The 25,339-nt window shown below is 50.9% G+C and overlaps 1 protein-coding gene across 2 annotated transcripts in view; it reads left to right on the forward strand.

The window, feature by feature from the left end:
• WHRN (whirlin) overlaps positions 1 to 21,363 on the forward strand; it is a 248,078-nt gene extending 226,715 nt beyond the window's left edge. For both annotated transcript variants that reach the window (XM_040322973.1, XM_040322972.1), the window contains 2 exons: positions 8,633 to 8,755; positions 19,831 to 21,363. In XM_040322973.1, coding sequence (XP_040178907.1) covers positions 8,633 to 8,755; positions 19,831 to 20,013 — 306 coding nt within the window. In that variant the 3' untranslated portion in view covers positions 20,014 to 21,363. The remainder of the gene's footprint in view (positions 1 to 8,632; positions 8,756 to 19,830) is intronic.
• Positions 21,364 to 25,339: the final 3,976 nt, after the last annotated feature.

The raw sequence follows: 25,339 nt of genomic DNA on the forward strand, positions 1-25,339 counted from the left end.
ACTCTTCTGGTTCCTGACCTCTGGTTTTACCATCCGTTGGACTTTTGCTTTACAGCTTGATTTTCAATAAAGCCTTCTTATTTTCACTTATCTCTTGTTGTACGTCTGGTTCATGGTTCCGTAACGTTAGGACCAAGCCATGAATTTTGACGGTACAGAGCCATCCTCGCTACCCACGCTGGTTGCCAGACTTGATCAGCTGGAGTCCCTGTTGGGTCAGTTCGCCGTGGCGTTGCAAACCCTGCTTGAACGCACGGTTCATGTCGCTCCCGTTGCCGATGGGTCGGTTGTCGCTCCTGGGCCCGCTCCTACTGCCGCTCCGGTTGTTGCGCCAGAGTCTACCCCGACACCTGATGTTGCGCCTGCGGTGTTTCGGGGTATGTCCGGTTCTGCCCCCCTTCCACAGCGATTTGGGGGAGAGCTAACTCAGTGCCGAGGTTTCCTTAACCAAGTGGGCATTTATTTCGAGTTGCTGCCACATGCCTTTCCCACTGAGAGATCAAAGGTGGGGTTCTTGATCTCGCTGCTCTCTGACAAGGCCTTGTCCTGGGCCAGTCCTTTATGGGAGAACAACAATCCGGTGGTTGCCGAGTTTTCCGGTTTTGTTGCTTCTCTTCGGAAGGTATTCGATGTGCCGGCTCGCGCCGCCTCTGCTGCGAAGCTCCTTATGTCCGTCAGACAGGGTTCACGATCCGTAGCCGAATACGCCATTGAGTTTCGTACCCTGGCAGCAGAGGTAGGTTGGAATAATGAGGCCCTGGTCGCTGCTTTCTCTCATGGTCTCTCGGATGCCTTGAAGGATGAGGTTGCAGCTAAGGACCTACCAGTGGAGCTCGAGGCTCTTATTTCTTTCCTGATTTTGATTGACACCAGACTCAGGGAGAGACCTTCCTTTAAGGAGTGCCTGCGGAGGCCTCCTAACAGTTTGGCGCCTAAGTTTGCTGTCCCACCCGTGCCTCCCTCTCCTCCCACGCCTCCTGGGGTTGACTTGTCTGGGGGTGAACCCTCGCAGCTGGGGTTTGCTCGCTTGTCCGAGGGGGAGAGGGTATTCCGGAGACGCGAGGGCCGATGCATGTACTGTGGTCTCGATGGGCATTTTCGGTTGGCATGTCCGAACCGTCCGGGAAACGCTCGCACCTGAGATCCTGTCGGGGGCAGATCTTGGGTGGAGTCTCCTCGTCCCCGGTTTCCCATGTTGATAAACCACTGATCACTGTTGTCCTCTCCTGGGTCGGGGGCTCGGTGACGACCCAGGCGTTGGTGGACTCTGGTGCTGGTGGTTTTTTCATTGATAGTGAGTTCGCTGCCGCCAATTCCATTCCTCTACAGGCTCGAGGTTCCCCGCTGGCTCTAGAGGCGATAGACGGCAGACCCCTCCAACCGTCACACGTGACTCATGAGACCCTTCCAGTGGGGGTAGCCATTGGTGCCGCTCACAGAGAGTCGGTCTGCTTCCAAGTTATTTCGTCTCCACACTACTCGGTGGTCTTGGGGTACCCCTGGCTCCAGAAGCATAATCCGACTTTTGACTGGAGATCGGCCGAGATCCTCTCATGGTCACCACAGTGTGGGGCTAAGTGCATCCATGGGCCTGTCAAGTTGCTGTGTACTTCCTCGGACTCTCTGTTGCCTCCTGAATACGAGCAGTACCGGGATGTATTCGATAAGGTACGCGCAGTTGCCCTACCTCCGCACCGCCCATATGATTGTGCCATTGAGTTACAACCTGGTGCCGTTCCTCCTCGCGGCAAGGTCTATCCACTGTCGGTTGCGGAGAATGAGGCCATGGAGGAGTACGTGATGGAGGCGCTGTCCCGTGGTCACATTCGCAAATCCTCGTCCCCGGCAGGGGCTGGATTTTTCTTTGTGAAAAAGAAGGGCGGTGAGTTGAGGCCTTGCATCGATTACAGGGGTCTCAATCGCATCACGATCAAGAACGCTTACCCGATACCCTTGATTTCCGAGCTGTTCGATCGCCTTAAAGGGGCCACGGTCTTTACCAAACTCGACCTGAGGGCGGCATATAACCTGGTAAGGATCAAGGCGGGCGATGAGTGGAAGACCGCCTTTAACACCAGGACCGGTCATTATGAATCCTTGGTTATGCCCTTTGGGTTGTGCAATGCGCCCGCAGTCTTTCAGGAATTCATCAACGATGTTTTCCGTGACCTGTTGCAGCAGTGTGTGGTGGTCTATTTGGATGACATCTTGGTATATTCTGAATCCAGGGAGGCCCACATTCTGGATGTCAAACGAGTGTTGCAACGGTTACGAGAGAACAAGCTGTTCGGTAAGCTTGAGAAATGCGAATTTCACCGATCCCAGGTAACCTTCCTAGGTTACATCATTTCCGCTGAGGGGTTCTCCATGGATCCTGAGAAGGTTTCGGCTGTCTTACAGTGGCCTCAGCCCAGTGGTCTTCGTTCCTTGCAGCGTTTTTTGGGCTTCGCCAATTATTATCGGAAGTTCATCAGGGACTTCTCCATGCTGGCCAAGCCTCTCACGGATCTGACCAGGAAGGGCAGTAATTCCCAGGTCTGGCCGCTCGAGGCCATCCGGGCTTTTGAGGCCCTAAAATCCGCCTTTGTGTCAGCTCCGATTCTGTCTCATCCCAACCCTGGGTTGCCCTTTGTCCTCGAGGTGGACGCGTCCGAGACGGGAGTAGGCGCCCTTCTGTCTCAGCGTAGGACACCAGAGGGTCCGCTGCTTCCTTGTGGGTTTTACTCCCGGAAACTGTCATCCGCGGAGTGCAACTATCAGATTGGTGACAGGGAGTTATTGGCCATAGTGCAGGCTCTCAAAGAGTGGAGGCACTTGCTCGAGGGCTCGGTGGTTCCGGTTCTCATCCTGACGGACCACAAGAATCTGACCTACCTTTCTGAGGCCAAGAGATTGGCACCACGTCAGGCCAGATGGGCTCTGTTCTTGTCACGTTTTAATTACGTGGTCTCCTACCTACCTGGTTCCAAGAACATCAGGGCGGATGCCTTATCACGGCAGTACTCCGAGCTGTCCAGGGAGGAATCTATACCGACTTCGGTCATACCTCCGAATCAGATCCTGGCCGCCATTCGCACCAGCCTGACCTCTCCCCTTGGTGAGCAGATTTTGGCGGCTCAGTCTGGTGCTCCCTCTGGGACACCCAACGGCAGATGTTTTGTGCCTGAGGAGTTGCGCACTCGGTTGTTGCGAACCTACCATAACTCCAAGACCGCGGGGCATCCTGGTAAGAATCAGCTGTCCTGGGCTGTTTCACGTCTGTTCTGGTGGCCTTCCCTACGTTCCGACATCGCCGCATATGTAGCGGCATGCTCTGTTTGTGCCCAAAGTAAGTCCCCTCGGCACCTTCCGTTGGGCCTGCTGCAACCCATAGCCACCGGGGAGCGCCCATGGTCACACCTGGGGATGGATTTCATTGTGGACCTCCCTGCATCCCGAGGCCATACGGTCATTCTCATGATTGTGGATCGGTTTTCCAAAATGTGCCACTGTGTTCCTCTCAAGAAGTTACCCTCTGCACAAGAGTTGGCCACGATTTTTGCCCGGGAGGTCTTCCGGTTGCACGGTTTGCCCAAAGAGATAGTGTCGGATCGGGGGAGTCAGTTTGTGTCCAGGTTCTGGCGCGCCTTTTGCTCCCAGTTGGGGATTCATCTCTCCTTCTCCTCGGCCTACCACCCTCAGTCCAATGGGGCCGCAGAACGATCCAATCAGGCCTTGGAGCAATTCCTTCGTTGCTATGTCTCCGATCACCAGGACAATTGGGTTGACCTCCTGCCTTGGGCTGAGTTTGCCAGGAACACGGCTGTGAACTCTTCCTCTGGGACGTCTCCCTTCATGGCCAATTATGGGTTCCAACCTGCCGTGTTACCGGAGGCATTCTCTCCCCAGGATATTCCGGCTGTGGAGGATCACCTTTCTGCTCTACGTGCTTCTTGGGTACAGATCCAGAGGTCCCTTGAGGTCTCTGCGCAGCGCCAGAAACTCCAGGCTGATCGCAGACGAGCGCCTGCTCCTTCCTACCAGGTCGGAGACCGTGTATGGTTGTCCACCCGCAACCTCAACCTTCGAGTGTCCACTCCCAAGCTGGCTCCTCGCTTTGTTGGTCCCTTCCGAGTGCTTCGCAGGGTAAACCCGGTAGCCTATGCCCTTGCGCTTCCACCTGGCATGCGGATCTCCAACGTGTTTCATGTCTCCCTGTTGAAGCCACTGGTGTGCAATCGCTTCACTTCCTCGGTTCCTCGGCCTCGTCCGGTCCAAGTGGGCAATCACGAGGAGTATGAGGTGAGCAATATCCTGGACTCACGCCTGGTTCGCGGTCGGGTGCAGTTTTTGGTCCACTGGCGTGGTTATGGTCCTGAGGAGCGTTCCTGGGTTCCCTCCGCAGATGTCCATGCTCCTGCCTTGCTCCGAGCCTTCCACGCACGCTTCCCTCAGAAACCGTTTTTTGCACCGCGGAGGAGGGGCCCTTGAGGGGGAGGTACTGTCATGGTCTTACCTCTCTCCTGTCTCCTTCGTTTGACATGTGCTGGCGGCCATCTTGGTTTCTAGGTCTCTTGTAGCCTCCCACCCTGCGGCTCCTCCTTCCCACTGGGAGGAGCTGGATACCTGGCTCACATATATAGGAGGTCTGTGACTTCAGTTCCTTGCTTGGTCCTCCTGTGTGCACATGCTTCTAAGACTGCTGCTGCTTCTGGTTCCGATCCTGGCTTCGTCTGACTTCTCTGCTGGTTCCTGATCCTGGCTTCGTCTGACTTCCCTGCTGGTTCCTGATCCTGGCTTCGTCTGACTACTCTTCTGGTTCCTGACCTCTGGTTTTACCATCCGTTGGACTTTTGCTTTACAGCTTGATTTTCAATAAAGCCTTCTTATTTTCACTTATCTCTTGTTGTACGTCTGGTTCATGGTTCCGTAACAGTCATCACATCGCGCCTGAGCCTCCGACTGTCATAGAGATGAATGGTGACCATCTGGTCACCAGTCATCTCTACGCCTCTACGACTCTTATCTCTACGCCTTTCCGGTGCTGGACGATTCTTTCTCGGGGCCCCGATGGCACGGAAGAGCCCGGAGAAGCACCGGATGGCGGCGGGAGTGGGGGGGGGATGTCCCATCCCGCCGCCTATAAGAACGATCAATCGGCTATGATCATTCTTGTGGTGCACAGGATCGCCGCCTGCAAACAATGATATCTGAATGATGCCTCTAGCTGCAGGCATCATTCAGATATCACCGCACAAAGTCCAGGACGTCATATGACGTCCACCCGGGATGGGAGATCCCCTCTGTGGACGTCATATGACTATGTGCGGTACAGAAGTGGTTAATATCTTAGAAACCGAACCGGCACAAACAAATGATATATTTGTATTTAGGTTTTACAAACATGCCCGGGGTACAGTGTTGCATGACCATTCAATTGTCACTCAAACAGCGCTGAAAGCTGAAAATTGGCCTGGGCAGGAAGGGGGTGAAAGTGTCCTGTATTAAAGTGGTTAAGGATTGTTCTCCCGAGAACCATCACACTACTGTATCATGAGTAAATATCTACATTGGTAGTTAATAGGATAAGAGCCCCATTACGTTGATGGTCATTGGGTAAACTGCTCCTTACATTGGTGGTTATTGGGAGAAGGGTCCCATTAATTTGATGGTCAGTGGGAAGGATGCGCCTTGTATAAATAGCTTAACCACTTCCATACCGGGCACTTACGCACCTTCCTGCCCAAGCCAATTTTCAGCTTTCAGCACTGTCGCAATTTGAATGACAATTGCGCGGTCATGCTACACTGCACCCAAATTACATTTTTATCATTTTGTTCTCACAAATAGAGCTTTCTTTTGGTGGTATTTGATCACCTCTGCGATTTTTATTTTTTGCGCAAACTACCCAAATTTTTGAAAAAAAAAAGTTTTTATTTGTTTCTGTAAATTTTTTTGTAAATAAGTAAGTTTTCTTCTTCAATTATGGGCACTGATATGGCAGCACTGATGGGCACAGATGAGGTGGCACTGATGTGCACTGATGAGGTGGCACTGATGGGCACTGATAGGCGGCACTGATGGGCAGCACTGATAGGCGGCACTGATGTGCATTTATAGGCGGCACTGATGGGCACTCATAGGCAGCACTGATGGGCACTCATAGGCGGCACTGGGCACTCTTCGGTGGAACTTATGGGTAGCACTGATGGGTACTTATGGGTGGCACATATGGGCACTGATAGGTGGGCACTGGGCATAGATGGGCACTAAGAGGTGGCACTGGTGGACACTGGGTGGCACTGATGGCATTGCTGGGCATCATTACAGTCAGTGCCCATGTTGCTAGTCAGTGCCCATTTGTGGGCACTGATTGGCATCGATTGTGTTTATTTATTTTTGGCCCCATTTGGCAACCGGGGGGCACTCCCTGGTGGTCCAGTGTTGGCATCTGAGGGGGGGGGGCTGTGCTGATAAACAATCAGCGCGAACCCCCCTGTCAGGAGAGCCGCCGATCGGCTCTCCTCTACTTGCGTCTGTCAGACGCGAGTGAGGAAGAGCCGATCAACGGCTCTTCCTGTTTACATCGTGATCAGCCGTGGTTGGACACGGCTGATCACATGGTAAAGAGCCTCCGCCGGAGGCTCTTTACCGAGATCGGAGATGCAGGGTGTCAGACTGACACCCCGCATCACCGATCGCCGCGCTGTGCGCCACCACTCGTCGTAGTGTTGTACGTCACCGTGTTCTTGACGGTCGGAATTTGGTGTGATCCCTGTGATCCGCTTGAGCGCAATACCGACGGGAAAACCGGTCGTGTGTACAAGGCATAATGCAAAAAAAAGATAGTGGTCCACTTGCCAACCCCTGTCGTTTTCACTAAGTCTGCAGTTTCATTCCAGTTTCATTTCAGTTACATAGCAGTTTTATACATTGATGGTACAAAGACATCCATCATTGACTTCAGTTTTCTTGTGATGACGGAAAACTGCTACATCTACGCCTCTCTCTCTCTCTAATTTGTTCATCACAGTTTTGCTTGGGCAGGAATAACTGTCCGTGATACTTTTTTTATTTGCACTAACATTTTTCGGGACAAGTTTTCGGGGGTATGTCCCCTTCTTCAAAGTCCCAGCAGTACGGATTCAAAAAAGTTTTAGCATAATGTTAAAAAAAAGGAAATAAAAAAAAAAGAACACACAAAACTTTTGTAAATCAGTACTGCTGGGACCTTGTAGAAGGGGATAAACCCCGAAAAATTGTATGTTAGTGCAAATAAAAAAAATATCACGGACACGACTCATTTGTCTCTGTTGCCTTAAAGGGGTTGTAAAGGTAATTTTTTTCCTAAAGAGCTTCCTTTACCTTAGTGCAGTCCTCCTTCACTTACCTCAGGGGTGCCCAACCTTTTGAAGAGCGAGGGCCACTTAAGCAACTTGGTAACAATTTGAGGGCCACGATGAGCGGAGCAGGCGGATGACAGATCACGGATACTCTATAGGCCCTCCTATCCGCCCAGATGGAAGAGGACGAATTCCCTTCTGTTTTTCGGATTGGATGTAGGCGGGTAAACGGACATCTGTCGCTCTGTAGAGGTGAATTGAGGGTCCCATTTGGTTGGGCTGGTCGTGTGAAAAAGGGCCTAAGGCTGCTTTCACACTGATGTGCTGCGGTTTACCCACACTGCGGGTGCAACGTAGTGCACCTGTGTCTATCCTGCGAGTTAGCTGAAGTTTGCCATAGACTCTGCCTGTGGCAAAAGACGACGCTGTAGAGGAAGCATCGGCTTATGGGGCTCTGCTCCGAAGCCGCTTTCTTCCTCTACCACCAGCTTCATTTACAACAATGATGCTGTGGTATGGCGGGTCGCAACCTGCAATCTGGGCTTGCCAACCCCCCATTCCAGAGAAGGAGGTCACGGGCCACATCAGAGGGCTCCGCGGGCCACATGTGGCCCCCGGGCCACTGGTTGGCCACCCCTGACTTACCTCATCCTTCCATTTTGCTTTTAAATGTCCTTATTTCTTCTGAGAAATCCTCACTTCCTATTCTCCTGCCTGTAACTCCACACCGTAATGCGAGGCTTTCTCCCTGGTGTGGAGTGTCGTGCTCGCCCCCTCCCTTGGACTACAGGAGAGTCAGGACGCCCACTAACACACAGCTTCTTTCTCTATCTGCAACATAGAGAGCGTCCTAACTCTCCTGTAGTCCAAGGGAGGGGGCGCTCAGGACACTTCACACCAGGGAGAAAGCCTTGCATTACTGTGTGGAGTTACAGACAGAAGAACAGGAAGTGAGGATTTCTCAGAAGAAATAAGGACATTTAAAAGCAAAATGGAAGGATGAGGTAAGTCAGGGGTGGCCAACCAGTGGCCCGGGGGCCACATGTGGCCCGCGGAGCCCTCTGTAAGTGAAGGAGGACTGCACTAAGGTAAAGGAAACTATTTAGGAAAAAAAAAATTGTACGTTTACAACCCCTTTAAACTTTGATAAAAAAGAATGACAGATGTCACATTCCCAGGATCCTTTGTGTGTGTCGCTGTTTTCCTTCGTATATTCCATGCATTGTCTGCTAATCCCCTTTATCCGATCATGTGGCTAATCTTTTTTTACCTGCCTTGTAATGAGAACTGACAGTCTGTCTTCTCTGTAGCCAGGTCTGCTAAAGCCTTCTGCCACCTTAATACGGGTCATGAAAAGTGCACCTACCCTGGGGATCGCTATAGAAGGAGGAGCCAAGACACGCCAGCCACTGCCACGTATTGTAACTATACAGGTAAGTCCCTTGCACTCAACATTATGCATAGCTTTCAATCGCAACGTTTTTGACAGGACTGTACCTATTTTATAACAAATCCCATGGTCTCTTTTCTCCTCAGTCTTTTTGAGCCTGCGAATACCTCTTCATTACCAGGCCATTTTTAAAGGTTTAATTGCTTGACTAAATTATTCGGTGCTGCAACACTGTGGCCCGGATTCAGTAACAATTGCGCTTTTTTTACGGAGGCGCAGGGCAACGTTTTTGCCCTGCGCCCCCGCAATTTTTTTGCGCTGCCCTCGATTCACGGAGCAGAAGCTCCGTAAATTGCGCGGGCGCGCCGGCAAAATGCCCGGCGTAAGCGCGCGCAATTTATATGATCCCGTAGGGGGCGGGAATCATTTAAATTAGGCGCGCTCCCGCGCCGATCGTAGAGCGCATGCTCCGTCGGGAAAGTTTCCCGACGTGCATTGCGGCAAATGACGTCGCAAAGGACGTCATTTGCTTCAAAGTGAACGTGAATGGCGTCCAGCGCCATTCACGATTCACTTACGCAAACTACGCAAATTTCAAATTTCGCGACGCGGGAACGACGGGTATACGTAACATTGGCTACCCCTGCTAATAGCAGGGGCAGCCTTACGCAAAAACCGCCGTACGGAAACAACGTAAATTGCGTACGCAGGGCTCGCGCAACGTTGTGAATCGGTGTTAGTATGCAATTTGCACACTATACGCTGAGCACAACGGGAACGCCACCTAGCGGCCATCGCAAGAATGCAGCCTAAGATATGTGGGCATAAGAGCCTTATGCCGCGCATATCTTAGGCTGCAGTCGGCGTAACGAGGTTCCTGAATCAGGAGCATTCATTACGCCGGGGCAAGTAAGCAATTGCGCTGTGTAACCTATGGTTACACAGGCGCAATTGCTTCTTGAATCCAGGCCTGTATGTATTTTTAATAATTTTTTATTAAATATTATTATTTATTTCATTTTATTTCGGTTTTTATGGATTTTATATTTTTTATTTTATTATTTATTTATTTTATTTCAATTTTGATAGGGATTTTATATAAAACTGTTTTATTAAATTTTCTATTAATTACATTTTTTATGGACTTTAGATCATTTTTGAAACAGGTAGAGCAGGGGAGCAATCGCCCGCTTGTTAATATAAGTTTGGCAGCTCTGGCTCTCTGTCACGATCTGAAGCCGTCCCGCCCCCTGCCTTGCTAATAGGCTGACATTGTCGGCAGCTCGGGAGAAATGGCAGAATACACACAGGACATACAGGCTGCTAACTATACTGCGGTCTGTAACAGGGCTCACCTCTTGCTGAAGCATGAGGAAATAGACATAGGCTGCAGGGGAGGCGGCGATTAAAATTGGCACTATGCAGGAAGTACTGCGATAGGAGGGGGATGCATAACTGCAGGGAGGACTGTGATTGGGGAAGGGGGGTGCATTAATGCCGGGCGGACAGTGATGGGGGTGAGGGTCATGACTGCAGGTAGGACTGTGATGGGGTGAGGGTCATAACCGCAGGGACGGCTGTGATGAGGGACCATGACCGCAGGGACGGCTGTGATGGGGGACCATGACCGCAGGGATGGCTGTGATGGGGGACCATGACCGCAGGGACGGCTGTGATGAGGGACCATGACCGCAAGGACGGCTGTGATGAGGGACCATGACCGCAGGGACGGCTGTGATGAGGGACCATGACCGCAGGGACGGCTGTGATGTGGGACCATGACCGCAAGGACGGTTGTGATGGGGGCCATGACCGCACGGACGGCTGTGATGGGGGACCATGACTGAAGGGAGGACTGTGATGGGGGACCATGACTGAAGGGAGGACTGTGATGGGGGGCCATGCCTGAAGGGAGGACTGTGATGGGGGGCCATGACTGAAGGGAGGACTGTGATGGGGGGCCATGACTGAAGGGAGGACTGTGATGGGGGACCATGACTGAAGGGAGGACTGTGATGGGGGGCCATGCCTGAAGGGAGGACTGTGATGGGGGGCCATGACTGAAGGGAGGACTGTGATGGGGGGCCATGACTGAAGGGAGGACTGTGATGGGGGACCATGACTGAAGGGAGGGCTGTAAAGGGGGACCATGACTGAAGGGAGGACTGTGATGGGGGGCCATGCCTGAAGGGAGGACTGTGATGGGGGGCCATGCCTGAAGGGAGGACTGTGATGGGGGGCCATGACTGAAGGGAGGACTGTGATGGGGGGCCATGACTGAAGGGAGGACTGTGATGGGGGGGCCATGACTGCAGGGAGGACTGTGATGGGGGGCCATGACTGCAAAAGGGCACTGTGATATAAAGGGGAGTGTATTCCTTACAGTGCAGGCCACTTTATATTACAGTGCTCCTTTACAGTGCAGGGTGGGTTGTAACACTCCGCAAACCACCCTGCCTTCCTTATATGACGTCACCCAACCCCCCCCCCCCCCCCCCACCGGGCCCTGAAAAAAGTGGCTACACCAAAAGCGGTCCCCGGTACCACAAAGGTTGGGGACCACTGATCTAAACTATTCCATTGTAGCTCTGGCTGTATGTTTAGGGTCGTTGTCCTGCTGGATAGTGAACCTCCACCCCAGTTAGTCTTTTCCAGACTAAAAGGTTTTCTTCTAAGATTGCCCTGTATTTGGCTCCATCCATCTTCCCATCAACTCTGACCAGCTTGCCTGTCCCTGCTAAGAAAAAACATCCCTACAACATGATGCTGCCACCACCATGTTTCACAGTGGATATGGTGTGTTCAGGGTGCTGTGCAGTGTAAGTTTATCACCACATAAAGCGTTTTGCTTTTAGGTGAAAAAGTTACATTTTGGACTCATTTGACCAGAGCCCCTTTCACATGTTTGCTGTGTCCCCCACATGGCTTCTCACAAACTGAAAACAGGACTTCTTATGGCTTTATTTCAACAATGACTTTCTTCTTGCCACTCTTCCATAAAAAGGCCAGATTAAATATGCAGCCCAGTCATCAGCATCCAATAACATTGCGGCCCAGCTCCAAGTATCCTAGCATTCAATAACATTGCGGCCCAGCCCCAAGCATTCCAGCAAACAATAAATGTGCAGCCCAGTCACCAGCATCCAATAACTGTGCAGCCCAGCTCACAGCTTCCTAGCAACAAATAACTGTATGACCAAGTCCCCAGCATCCTAGCAACCAATAACTGGGTGGCCCAGCCCCAAGCATTCTAGCAACCAATAAATGTGCAGCCAAGTCCCCAGCATCCAATAACTGTGCAGCTCAGCTCACAGCTTCCTAGCAACAAATAACTGTATGACCAAGTCCCCAGCATCCTAGCAACCAATAACTGGGTGGCCCAGCCCCAAGCATTCTAGCAACCAATAAATGTGCAGCCCAGTCACCAGCATCCAATAACTGTGCAGCCCAGCTCACAGCTTCCTAGCAACAAATAACTCAATGACCAAGCCCCCAGCATCCTAGCAACCAATAACTGGGTGGCCCAGCCCCAAGCATTCTAGCAACCAATAAATGTGCAGCCAAGTCCCCAGCATCCAATAACTGTGCTGTCCACCTCCAGGAACCCTAGCATCCAATAAGTATGCGGCCTTGCCCTCAGCCTCCTAGCAAACAATGACCCACAGACACACACATGGGCGTCTGCTCCATAGGGCAAGGGGGGGTGATTCCCCCCCCCCCTGGAATCGTAAGAGATGACACTTAACTTGCCCCCTGTGTTGCAATGGCCGCCGCGGCACCCGTGGACTTTTTTTCTAAGTCTGCTGCTGGCCTGGGGGCTGGGGCTGCTCTCAGTCTTGTTCCGACTTATTCACCGCGATACACACAGACACATCCGTCCCTCCCTCCTCACCCCCAGCCCGAGCATCGGATTGGCTCTGCCGCTCGGGCTTCTGCTTAACATCCCGGCTGTTCTGTTCCGTGATTGGCTGCCTCAGCCTGCCTGCCTGTGTAAATGTATGTTTCACTTGCTATGCCTATGCCGATCCGGCCGGCGCACGGCGCCGGTTCCCCCCTCGGGTGCGTGGCGTGCAGTGGCCAAGATGAGAGAGAATACACTGCCAGCGCCTGCCCTGGGCCTATGATCGATCGCTGAAGAACCACAGGTAACAGCAGCAGTGCCAAACACACAGTTACACACACATATGACATTGTCAAAAAGGGACCGAGCAAGGATGACCTTAAAATGATGCCCCCCCCTGAAAAAAGTTCAGCGGGCGCCCATGGACACACATTGTCATTAATTGCAAGGACACTGGCACCCAGGCCACAGTGTTACTGGTTGCTGTGCCAGCACTCTAGACACCAAAGGGGGGGTGGGGGTTGGGGGGCAAAAAAAGAACAGCGGCTCCAGATTTCATCCAATAGTTACAATTACAAGATAATATATTCATGTTGGACATGTTTATAAAAAGCAGGAAAACCCCAGCACATTAGCGGGAATAGATTCATCCTCCACCACTGACCATCTGCTGCCATTGTGTGCCCCCCATCCCCCAGCATATTATTCACATAATAGCAGCACTAAGGGTGAGGGGCTAATGAGGACTTATGCAAATAAGGATTTTAGGCTGAAATTCTAATTTGCAGAATGGTGAACGTGGTATTTAATGACAGAGATGGATTAGATCTAAACTCCGGCCTTCCCTTCAGTCTTACACAGTTGTACAGGCTCCTCTACGGTACTGAAATGACTTACACTGGTTTTCCTGCACACTGTGAGCTTATGACAGTGGGGTAGATTCAGGTACATTTGCGCATTTTTTACGGAGGCACAGCGCACCGTTTTGCCGCTGCGCCTCCGTAAATTACCTGTGCTACGCTCGATTCACGGAGCAGTAGCTCCGTAAATTGCGTGGGCGCTCCTGAAAAATGCCCGGCGTAATCGTGCGTAATTTAAATGATCCCGTAGGGAGCGTGGATCATTTAAATTAGGCGCGTTCGCGCGCCGAGCGTAGTGCGCATGCTCCGTCGGGAAACTTTTCCGACGCGCATTGTGGAAAATGACGTCGCAAGGACGTCATTTGCTTCAAAGTGAACGTGAATGGCGTCCAGCGCCATTCACGATTCACTTACGCAAACGACGTAATTTTCAAATTTCGCGACGCGGGAACGATGGGTATACTTAGCATTGGCTGCGCCTGCCAATAGCAGGGGCAGACTTATGCAAAACCCGACGTACGCAAAAGACGTAAACTGCGTACGCAGGGCGCGCGTACGGTTGTGAATCGGCGTTAGTATGCAATTTGCATACTCTACGCTGACCACAACGGGAACGCCACCTAGCGGCCTGCGTAAGAATGCAGCCTAAGATATGACGGCATAAGGAGCCTTATGCCAGTCATATCTTAGGCTGCAGTCGGCGTATCGAGGTTCCTGAATCAGGAGCATTCGATACGCCGGGGCAAGTAAGCAATTGCGCTGCGTAACTATGGTTACGCAGACGCAATTGCTCTCTGAATCTACCCCAGTGTGCATTAGAATCTGCAGCAAGTCCAATAGAGCGGGAAGTTATGTAAACCATCATGTTGGCCCCTCACTAGGGTGACCACGTGTCCCGGATTGCCCGGGACAGTCCCGCAGAACCAGGGGGGGGGGCTACCGCGAGTTTTAAAGTCTCATAGCTCCTCTCTCCAGCCGCGAGCTGAGAACTGAGGGGGAAAGAAGGGGGAAGGTGCTGCCGAGAAACTGAAAGTGTCATCTCCTCTTCTTCTCCCCTCTCTCCCGCATCGCACTGATTACGGGGGGGCGCCAGGCCCCTGGGGACATTCGGGCCCCTTACAGGTGTAATGCCTGTACCCCCTGATGGCTGCCCTGCCCATGGCTACGCGTTTCAAGGCAGCCCAGCCCCTTTGTCAAGCCTATCACGTTCTGACTATTCAATTGTTTGCAGATTCAGTAATAAAAGTGTGCAAGGCCACCATACAAGTGTATGGTTGGCATTAGACTCCAGGTAGGAAGTTATTTAGATCAGAGTAGCATTTTTCATCACAGGCAACGGGAGAGTTAAAGCGGAGTTCCACCTAAAAATGGAACCTCCGCTTAATCCACTCCTCGCCCCCTTACATGCCACATTTGGCATGTAATTTTTTTTGGGGGGGAGTGGGGGCTTCAGGAGAAGGGGACTTCCTGTCCCACTTCCTCCTTCCGCCGAGGGGCTGGAAAGGCGATTAGCTTAATCGCCTTTTCACAGCCCCTCCCTGTAGGCGAGCGCCTGTCCAATTGGACGGCGCCGCGCCACTCGCGCATGCGCAGTGGGTGCCCGGCCGTGAAGCCAAAAGCTGTCACTGCCGGGTGCCCACACTAAGAATGAAGACGCCGGCCGGCGAGGGGGGGGCGAGGAGCGGAGCCCAGGCCGGCGCGTCGCTGGAGCCATGTAGCAGGTAAGTGTCTGTTTATTAAAAGCCAGCAGCTACACTTTTTGTAGCTGCTGACTTTTAATAAACTTAAAAAAAAGGTGGAAAACCCCTTTAAGTATCTTCTTTACAGATAAGACTTTATTTTATGATTTTATTTTAGCGAGTCACTTTATTTGCAGTTTAGATTTTCTTTGCCGATTGGGAATCTACTTACAAGCGATCCATACATCAGACAACCTGGCCTCTATATATGGGAGATGTGTGCCCAGCTTGAAGAATGTGATGGCCAAGTCTTATCGATTCTTTCCAATTCTTACATCAACCCTGCCAAATTTCCAGATCATTCTTGGAACATAAGAAAATGTACATAATTACAGCATAATAAATGCCCAAGTCAGCTCAAGTCGGCCTCCAGTCTGCCCACGGATTGGCAGCTCTAATTCTGCAGACAAGGACATGAAGGGGAACTCCAAATAGAATGCAAGATACGACAGGAAGTCATAAATATGTAAAATGCAAAGCGACTCAGTTGTGTCTGCTCTCGTGTTGAATACAGACAGCCTCTGGAAGAAAGTATAAAAGTATACCTAAAAGGTCATTTTTTAGATGTTAGTTTTACACAGAGTGGAGAGGGATTAGAACACCTGCCAGGCAGTGGCGGCTGGTGCTTAAAGTTTTTGGGGGGACGCAAACGAAAAAAATAAATAAAAATTGCAACCTCACTGTGCCCATCAATTGTCACCACTGTGCCATGCCATCAAATGCAGTCACTATGCCATCAAACGCAGCCACTGTGATATCAATTCACACCACTGTGCCATGCCATCAAACGCAGCTACTGTGCCATCAATTGTCACCACTGTTCCATGCCATCAAATGCAGTCACTATGCCACGCCATCAAACGCAGCCACTGTGCCATCAATTCGCACCACTGTGCCATGCCATCAAACGCAGCCACTGTGCCATCAATTGTCACCACTGTGCCAACTGTCACCACTGTGCCCTTTATTTGTCGACACTGTGCCCATTGCTGCCACTGTGCCCATTGATGTCACTGTGCCCTTTAATTGCCGCCACTGTGCCCATTGTCGCCATTGTGCCAATTGTCCTGTGCCCATTGTCACCACTGTGCCCATTGTCACCACTGTGCCCATTGTCACCACTGTGCCCATTGTCCCCACTGTGCCCTATAAAATGCCCTCCCCCGGCACTTACCTTTCTGGAAGTCAGCCAGCCTCCTAGTCTTTTCACGCCCGTTGATGTCTTCTCCCCCCACGATGGCGCTTCAGCCAATTAGGTTACCGATAACCAGAACCGGTGAACCTGATTGGCTGAGACGCCTGTCAGTCTTATCCAAGGAACGCACCCCCCGTACGTTCCCTGGATAAGCATCCGGAAGGCTGAGGGCTGTACCCGCTGGCTCTGATAGGCACTTCCGCACAGCCAACCAGCTGGCGTTATTCAGGTGGCCGGCGCTCAAGGTCCAGCCATCTGAATAGACCAGCGGCCGGCAAGAATAACATAGATTCATGCAATGCATGAATCTATGTTATTCAGTGGCGGTGCGAGAGCCAGAGGGGGCGGCGCTCCAGCGCCCTCTATAGTCACGCCGATTCGTCTGTGAATGGCGCTGGACGCCATTTACGTTACCGTCAAAACAAATTACGTCCGTGCAACGTCATTTAGCGCAATGCACGTCGGGTAATTTACCCGATGGAGCATGCGCAGTTCCTTTTGGCGCGGGAGCGCGCCTAATTTAAATTATCTACGCCCCCTACCAGGATCATTTGAATTAGGAGTGCTTCCGCGGGTGGACTTTACGCTACGCCGCCGCAAGTTTACAGATAAGTGGTTTGGGAATCAGGCCCTTGCCCGTTAAACTTGCGGCAGAGTAACGTAAACGAGATACGTTACACCGCCGGATATGTACGAGAATCTGGCCCACACACATACATAGCTCCCAACTGTACCTGATTTTGAGAGACTGTTCCTGATTTGGAGCAATGTCCCTCTGTGCCTCATTCCTCCTCATTTTGGTCTGATCTATATAGTCATATATAAAATGCACTTTTTATCTATCAAAAAGTGTTTTCCAGCACTAAACCTTTCATCTGATTTGTAAATTGCTGCATTTATAAATGCCAAAAGACCATATAAAAAGGAATTGTAGTGATAAAAAAGCACTTGTGGGTTAAACCAATCTTGTTTTTTTTTGTGCAATTCTCCTTTAAGGGGGCGTGGCAAGGGGTGTGTCCTATGCCTGCATACTTTTGCTGATAGGTGTCCCTCATTCCCATCTCAAAAAGTTGGGATGTATAGATGTGTATGTGTATGTATGTATATACATACACACACACACACAGTATATACCCAGGGCCAGATCCACAAACAAATTGCGCCGGCGTATCTATGGATACGCCACGTAATTTAAAATGCCCCGTCGTATCTTTGTTTTGTATCCACAAAACAAGATACGACTGAATCTGGGCTCGATCCGACTGGCGTAGGTCTTAATACGCCGTCGGATCGTAGGTGCATATTTACGCTGGCCGCTAGGTGGCGTTTCCTGTCGAATTCCGCGTCGAGTATGCAAATTAGCTAGATACGCGAATCCACAAACGTACGTCCGTCGTTTTTTTTTACGTCGTTTCCGTAAGGCTTTTTTCGGCGTATAGTTACCCCTGCTATATGAGGCGTACTCAATGTTAAGTATGGCCGTCGTTCCGGCGTTGAATTTTGAATTTTTGACGTCGTTTGCGCAAGTCGTTCGCAAATAGGGCCTTGCGTAGAATGACGTTCACGTCGTAACGTCACGGCTTGTTGCGGGTTAATTTCGAGCATGCGCACTGGGATACCCCCACGGACAGCGCATGCGCCGTTAAAAAAAAAATCCATCCATTTGAATTGCGCGCCCTTACGCCGCCAAAGTTACACTACGCCGCCGTAACTTACGGCGCAAATTCTTTCAGGATAAGGAAATTACGCTGTAAGTTACGGCGGCGTAGTGTATCAGAGATACGCTACGCCGGACGCAACTATGCGCGGAGGTACGTGGATCTGGCCTACTGTATCTAGATTTCTTTTTTATACAACATTTTTTTACTCTATTAGTAGGGAGGGGAAATCCTACATTGAGGACTAGTTCTGGTGATAACCAGGGATTCCCTCAACTTGGAGGGATTTCCTCTTACTTCCTGATTTGGCTATGGGATAGGAAGTGAATGGGAATTTTCCCCCAAGCAACACGGATGGTTTTTAAATAAATTATTAGTAGGGCAGCACTTCTTCCTTTTTAGCCTAGGCAAAAATGATGTTGCAAATGCGTGCACACATGTGCCATGGGTTCTGCCAAACTTCGGGACCTGGCAGAAACCTTCTGTACTCCTGTGGGCTCACCAGCTTCGGCATGGGTGCAGATGCATTGCATCGAATGACCGGGCAGGGTCCTTTGGCACATCAGTGCACAAAATGAAGGGGGCTGAGCCACGATCAAGGGGTCTGGAGTTACTCTTTAAGTTGTGGGCCTGTAGCAGGAAATATAGGACAGGCAGGGTGGAGAAGTCAGTAAAAGACCTGCAGGGGGTCTGGGGTGAGAGTATTAGGGTAGGTTCGTTTAGGAGAGGTAGGGATTAGTTTTGAGGGCTCTGTTAATTTTTGCTGTACTTTTCCATGCTCTTTGTTGGGCATGGTACATAGTATGGTCCTCTTTAGTTTGTGGGCCTATAGCAGGAAATTAAGGACAGGTGGGGTTGACAGGCGAGTAAAATGCTTGCAAGAGGGTCTTGGGGTGAGAGCATTAGGGCTGTTAAGTTTAGGAGAGGTTGGGATGAGTTTTGAGAGCTCTGCTAATCTTTGCTTTACTTTCCCATGTGCTTCGTTGGCCATTAAGTATTGTATGGTCAGGGCTTTTTTTCAGGGGGAACTTGGTTTCCACCACCTCTGACTCAGACCCTTGGGAGGAGGGCTTGCTCACCATAATTATTTTTAAACATAGAAGTCCGGATTCTGTGTTTACAAGTGACAGCTCTGCACTGTGTGTGTAACTCTGTATGTAACACAATCTTGCAGGGCTGATCCTAGGCAGGTGCGTGGGGTGCAGTGCACCCAGGCACCACAAATGTGGAGGCACTGAAGCACCAGAGTGCTCCCCTCCCTCCTCTTCGTCTGTGTCCAGAGGCGGCTCTCTCCGCCGGTCACTGCCGCCACCACTGTCTTTCCTGCCAAGCTCGTCCCCCCTCCCTTCCCCTGTCAGAGGAGGAAAGCGAAGCAGCGGCTGTCTCTGTGTGGAGAGAGACCAGCCGAGCAGTGACGTCACTGGGGGGCAGTCCGTGCTGATGTGTTCTCTTTGTCTATGTTAGGGGAGCATCTCTGTGTTTGAGTCGTTGCCATAGAAACATTTGTAAAGGGGAGGAGTTAGTAAGATGACCACGCCCATGTGGGGGCGCCAGAAATATTGCTGCACCCAGGCGTCTGTGACCCTAGGATCGGCCCTGCAATCTTGGTATTTAATGCCCCTTTAAGACCCCCCTACTGTTCGTGAAATTTGACTGACCACACCCACTATTTGATGTGATTTGGAGGGTGTGTGTGGATGGAGGGGTTTTGGGGGTCGTGGTTGAGTTCCAGCACCTATTGTATGAGGAAAAAAAGCCCCGGGTATGATACATAAGTACATGGCCATGGTACATTCATCTTCTCTTTTCTCTATTTTGTTCCCAGAGAGGAGGCTCGGCACACAATTGCAGTAAACTGAGGGTGGGTCAAGTCATCCTAGAAGTCAATGGAATCTCCCTTCAAGATAAAGAACACAGAGAGGCCGCCAGGATCATCGCTGAAGCCTTCAAGACCAAAGAGAAGGATTATATGGACTTTCTGGTTACAGAGTTTAACGTGTCGCTATAGTGGCGCTCTATGGCGTCCATGTCAGCGTATAACCCAGCCAGGGGTCAGTGCCACGAGAAACAAGTACTATATGCTACTTTGTATACTGTGTAGCTGCCATCTGTGTGCTCTTGCTACATATGTGCTCCCTCCGTCAGCCTTGTGGCTTATGTACTCCCTGTTTATGATAAGTCTGATGTCATGCTGGAGCTGGGACCGAAAAAAAAAAGGAGAGGTCAGTAGTTAAAAACATACTAAGGGCACCTTAAGATAGAACCTTACAGTATTCACACTGACCACGCTGGAAGGTAGGTCAAGTCACTGCTGAGATCTTTGGTCTGATGGAAAGGCAGATCCAACATTTGTGTGTGAAAAGTTCGGGTGTGAAAAGAGTCGAAGGGTTAGGGCATATAAACCTCGAATTGAACACAATTCCTTTGTTATTTTGATGAATGGATCATATACGGAGACTTTCAAGTATGCTTGAAAATCTTTGCTACAGATGTAGGTGACTTTCTGTGCTCAGAAGAGGTCATGTTTGCATGGTCAACCAGTGCAATATGCAATTTTCACTAGCAATGTCAGGATCGGTCATATTATTGGTATGGGTGGACACCAGTAAGCTGAATCAACCACTGGCCTCCTACATCTTTTAGAGAAACCTTTAATAAGGAAAAGCTCTGATTGGGTTCCTGCCATGGCAGTCTCATGCCTCCAGCGCATTCTCTGTAGCTAAAATGATTAAAAAAATATTAGCATGCAGCACAACTGATTGGCTCAGAATCCCACCCACTCTCCCTGTCTGAGTGGTGTTGTGCAGGGGATTTCAAGATGCTGAAAATCAAGTGAAATTCAGATTCTTACACTACTTGCATTTAAAAAAATCCATTAATTTATACAAAGTTGTATCAACTTGTGCCCGGAATTTAGCTTTCTTCACCTATTTTCTTCGTCTTGTTGACTCCAGCAGTAAGATTTTCTCAACCACACTACCATTCCCCCCAAAGACGCCATTTGAAGTGGCTGTCTCAAGCGGCACTAATGGTGGCATTGTGGGGTTGCGGGGGTGATGACACTGAGGCCGTATTGTACATTTCGACGGGTGCTGGGAGGAAGGCCCGGGGTGGGAGATGGGAGGAAGGACCGGAGCGGGAGATGGGTGGAAGGCCCGGGGCAGGAGCTGGGAGGAAGGACCGGGGCGGGAGCTGGGAGGAAGGACCGGGGCGGGAGCTGGGAGGAAGGACCGGGGCGGGAGCTGGGAGGAAGGACCGGGGCGGGAGCTGGGAGGAAGGACCGGGGCGGGAGCTGGGAAGAAGGCCCAGGGCGGGAGATGGGAGGAAGGTCTGGGGCTGGAGATGGGAGGAAGGACCGGGACGGGAGCTGGGAGGAAGGACCGGGACGGGAGCTGGGAGGAAGGATCGGGGCAGGAACTGGGAGGAAGGATCGGGGCAGGAACTGGGAGGAAGGATCGGAGCGGGAACTGGGAGGAAGGATCGGGGCGGGAGCTGGGAGGAAGGATCGGGGCGGGAGCTGGGAGGAAGGATCGGGGCGGGAGCTGGGAAGGAGCAGGGCGGGAGCTGGGAAGGAGCAGGGCGGGAGCTGGGAAGAAGGACCGGAGCGGGAGCTGGGAAGAAGGACCGGAGCGGGAGCTGGGAGGAAGGACCGGGGCGGGAGCTGGGAGGAAGGACCGGGTGGGAGCTGGGAGGAAGGACCGGGTGGGAGCTGGGGAGGAAGGACCGGGGCAAAAGCTGGGAGGACGGACCGGAGTGAGAGCTGGGAGGAAGGACCGGAGCGAGAGCTGGGAGGAAGGACCGGGGCGGAAGCTGGGAGGAAGGACCGGGGCGGGAGCTGGGAGGAAGGACTGGGGAGGGAGATGGAAGGAAGGCCCGGGGCGGGAGATGGGAGGAAGGCCCGGGGCGGGAGATGGGAGGAAGGATCGGGGCGGGAGCTGGGAGGAAGGACCGGGGCAGGAGCTGGGAGGAAGGACCGGGGCGGGAGCTGGGAGGAACTGATAGGATAGGAAACAGGAGGAAGTCATAGAATAGGAGGCAGGAGGAAGTCATAGGAAAAGGAGGCAGGAGGAACTCAAAGGAGAAGAGACAGGAGAAACTCATAGGATAAGAGAAAGGAGAAACTCATAGGATAAGAGAAAGGAGAAACTCATAGGATAAGAGGATAAGAGAAAGGAGAAACTCATAGGATAAGAGAAAGGAGAAACTCATAGCATAAGAGAAAGGAGAAACTCATAGGATAAGAGAAAGGAGAAACTCATAGGATAAGAGAAAGGAGAAACTCAGGATAAGAGAAAGGAGAAACTCAGGATAAAAGAAAGGAGAAACTCAGGATAAAAGAAAGGGGAAACTCAGGATAAGAGAAAGGAGAAACTCAGGATAAGAGAAAGGAGAAACTTATAGGATAAGAGAAACTCATTGGATAGGAGAAACTCATTGGATAGGAGAAACTCATTGGATAGGAGATAGGAGGAAGTGGAACTCATAGGATAGAAGATTGGAGAAACTCATAGGATAGAAGATAGGAGGAACTCATGTACAGACATATTGCTGTCAGGGTCCCTGAAAGCCATAGGGAGCTGGTGGGTGATTCCATTAACTGGCTTCTACTCAAAACTAAAATAAAAGCCTTGGATGGACAGATCCTTTAAATAAGCAAATTATTAGTAAGCGGCACAAACACATACAGGAGACATATGAACAAAACAAATGCCGATTATACGCTAAACCAATATACACTAGTGGAGAATTTATAGTGTGTCAGCTTTTAGACAACATAACCAATTCCATTTCCACTCCACTGCTCTGTGCCTGAACTTTACTAGTCCATAATGGAGAAGAGCAATTCCCATTCCATCCCGCTACAGTGTGTGAGTGATGTGCAGCCCCGGTTGCGACCGTTCATGTACAATGTATGTAATTACAGAGCTTGTCACTTTACTTTTTCAATAAACCTTGTATGAGAGAAACACTTGGATGCTAAAACTGTCTATTAAATGAATAGAGACAAACTGCTTGCAGATTGCTGCATTGCGTATAATATCTACAAGACTGACCATGGAGACTACTTAGGTCCGGATACAGCTCAGTGTTCTGAAGATTACAAATCATTGGAGTCTAGTACTGGAAAAAGCTTTGACTGCATGGTCAACAACAGTGGTTCTCAACCTTATTGAGACCAGGGCCCAGTAAAGTCTTCCAAAACTTTCTAGGCCCAAGAAAAAAAATATATACCGTATTTATCAGCGTATACCGCACACTTTTTTGCCCTGAAAATCAGGGCAAAATCGTGGGTGCGTGGTATACGCCGATACCCGCTTTCCCGCGCCGAGTTTGAATACTGCGCCGACATATACCGAGCGCAGTACACTCGTGTATCGTCGGGCAGTCTCGGGTCCTCTCGCGCTGACGTCCTGGACGTACAGGACGTCAGCGCGAGAGTTACCGAGCCTGCCCGACGATACACGAGTGTACTGCGCTCGGTATATGTCGGTGCAGTATTCAAACTCGGCGCGGGAAACGAGCGGGGAGGACGCCGCAGAAGGACGCCAGACCCGACGAAGAGGACACCCGAAGCCGCAGACGGACGCTGGACCCGACGTGGCCGCCGATGGACGCCACGCAAGACACCAAAACTGTAAGTACAAAAAAAACGTTTTTTCCACAGGAATTCGGGGCAACTTTAGGGGTGCGCGCTATACGCAGGAGCGCGCTATACCCCGATAAATACAGTACCTACACCATAAAAGTATTGGACTAAAAAAACATGTATTGAAATTCTGGAGGGCTCTGGATGGGGCTAGATCATGGGTGCTCAACCTGTGGCCCTCCAGCTGTTGCGGAACTACAAGTCCCATCATGCCTCTGCCTTTGGGAGTCATGCTTGTAATTATCAGAATTACAATGCCTCATGAGACTTGCAATACCTGGAGGGCCACAGGTTGAGCACACCTGGGCTAGATGCTGCTGTCGAGGGATTGAGGTTCTGGAGAGGGTTAGAGGTCTCTGTAGCAGACTTGGTGGCCTCCAGGGAAGGAGGCTGGGGGAAACAGTGGGGGGCAGTCTCTGGAGAGGGATGGAGGTCTCTCCAGAAGGGTGGTAACATCACAGGGGCACTGTGGGAGCCTGGGGGCACTATGGAAGGTCAGGGGGTAGTGTGGCACACTGTTGAAGGTTGGGGATATTATGGCAGACTGGAGGCTCTGTAGTAGGCTGGGAACACTTTGGGAGGATGACGAGCACTGTGGCCCACCATGGAAGGTTAAATTAGACATCTAGGCAAAAAAAAAAATCTAATTTGGACAGAGTGGTGATAATTTTTTCCCTGCAAATTAAGGGAATCCCTTGGGGGCCCCCAGATTACCAGAATTTTTGTCCCCATTGGAAGATTTCCCCTCTGTTACCTTTCTGGGGACAACCCAAAATTTGAGAGGGTGTATCTCCTTAACGGGGGCACAGACACCAATAAAAACTGAAAGGGGTTCTAATACCTCTACACTCTATCCAAAATCAAAAAGAAAAAAAAGTTTTGCATTTAGTTATACTTTAAGGAGCTTTATGAAGGCAGGTAAGTAAGAATGGGATTGGATGATATGGACAAAAAATAAATAAAAAAATGATTATATATATACCGGGATTCAGAAAGATTGCCATTTCTTTAGAGCGGCGTAGCGCATCCGATATGTGCTACGCCGACGTAACCTAGAGTGGCTCGTACTGTATTCACAAAGCACTTGCTCCCTTTCTTACGCCGGGGTAACGTAAAATGGCCGGCTTAAGCCCGCGTAATTTCTAAGTATCAAGGCAGTGGGCGTGTTGTATTATAATGAAGCATGACCTCATGTAAATGCATGGCCGATCGAACGGCGCACGTGCGCGCATGCTCAGTATCACGTCGCAAATACTCCCTAAGATACGTCGGCTCAATGCTTTCGCCGTGAACGTAACTTACGCCCAGGCCCATTCACGTACGACTTACGCAAACGACGTAAAATACGACGCTGTTCCGACGTTTCCGACTTACCCCTGCTTTATGAGGGGTAAACTTACGCCGGACATAAGCCTTATGTAAACGGCGTAGCTAAATCCGACGGGCGCAAGTACGTTCGTGAATCGGCGTATCTAGGTCATTTCCATATTCAACGCGTAAATCTACGGAAGCGCCCCTTGCGGCCAGCGTAAATATGCACCCAAGATACGACGGCGTAAGAGAGTTACGTCGGTCATATCTTGGCTAAATTCAGGCCTAACTGCCTTTCTGAATAAGCGCATAGATACGACGGCGCTCATTTGGACTTACGACGGCGTATCTGGAGATACGCCGTCGTAAGTCCTTT

The sequence above is a fragment of the Rana temporaria genome, chromosome 9 (genome assembly GCF_905171775.1).
Source record: "Rana temporaria chromosome 9, aRanTem1.1, whole genome shotgun sequence".
NCBI lineage: Eukaryota > Metazoa > Chordata > Amphibia > Anura > Ranidae > Rana > Rana temporaria.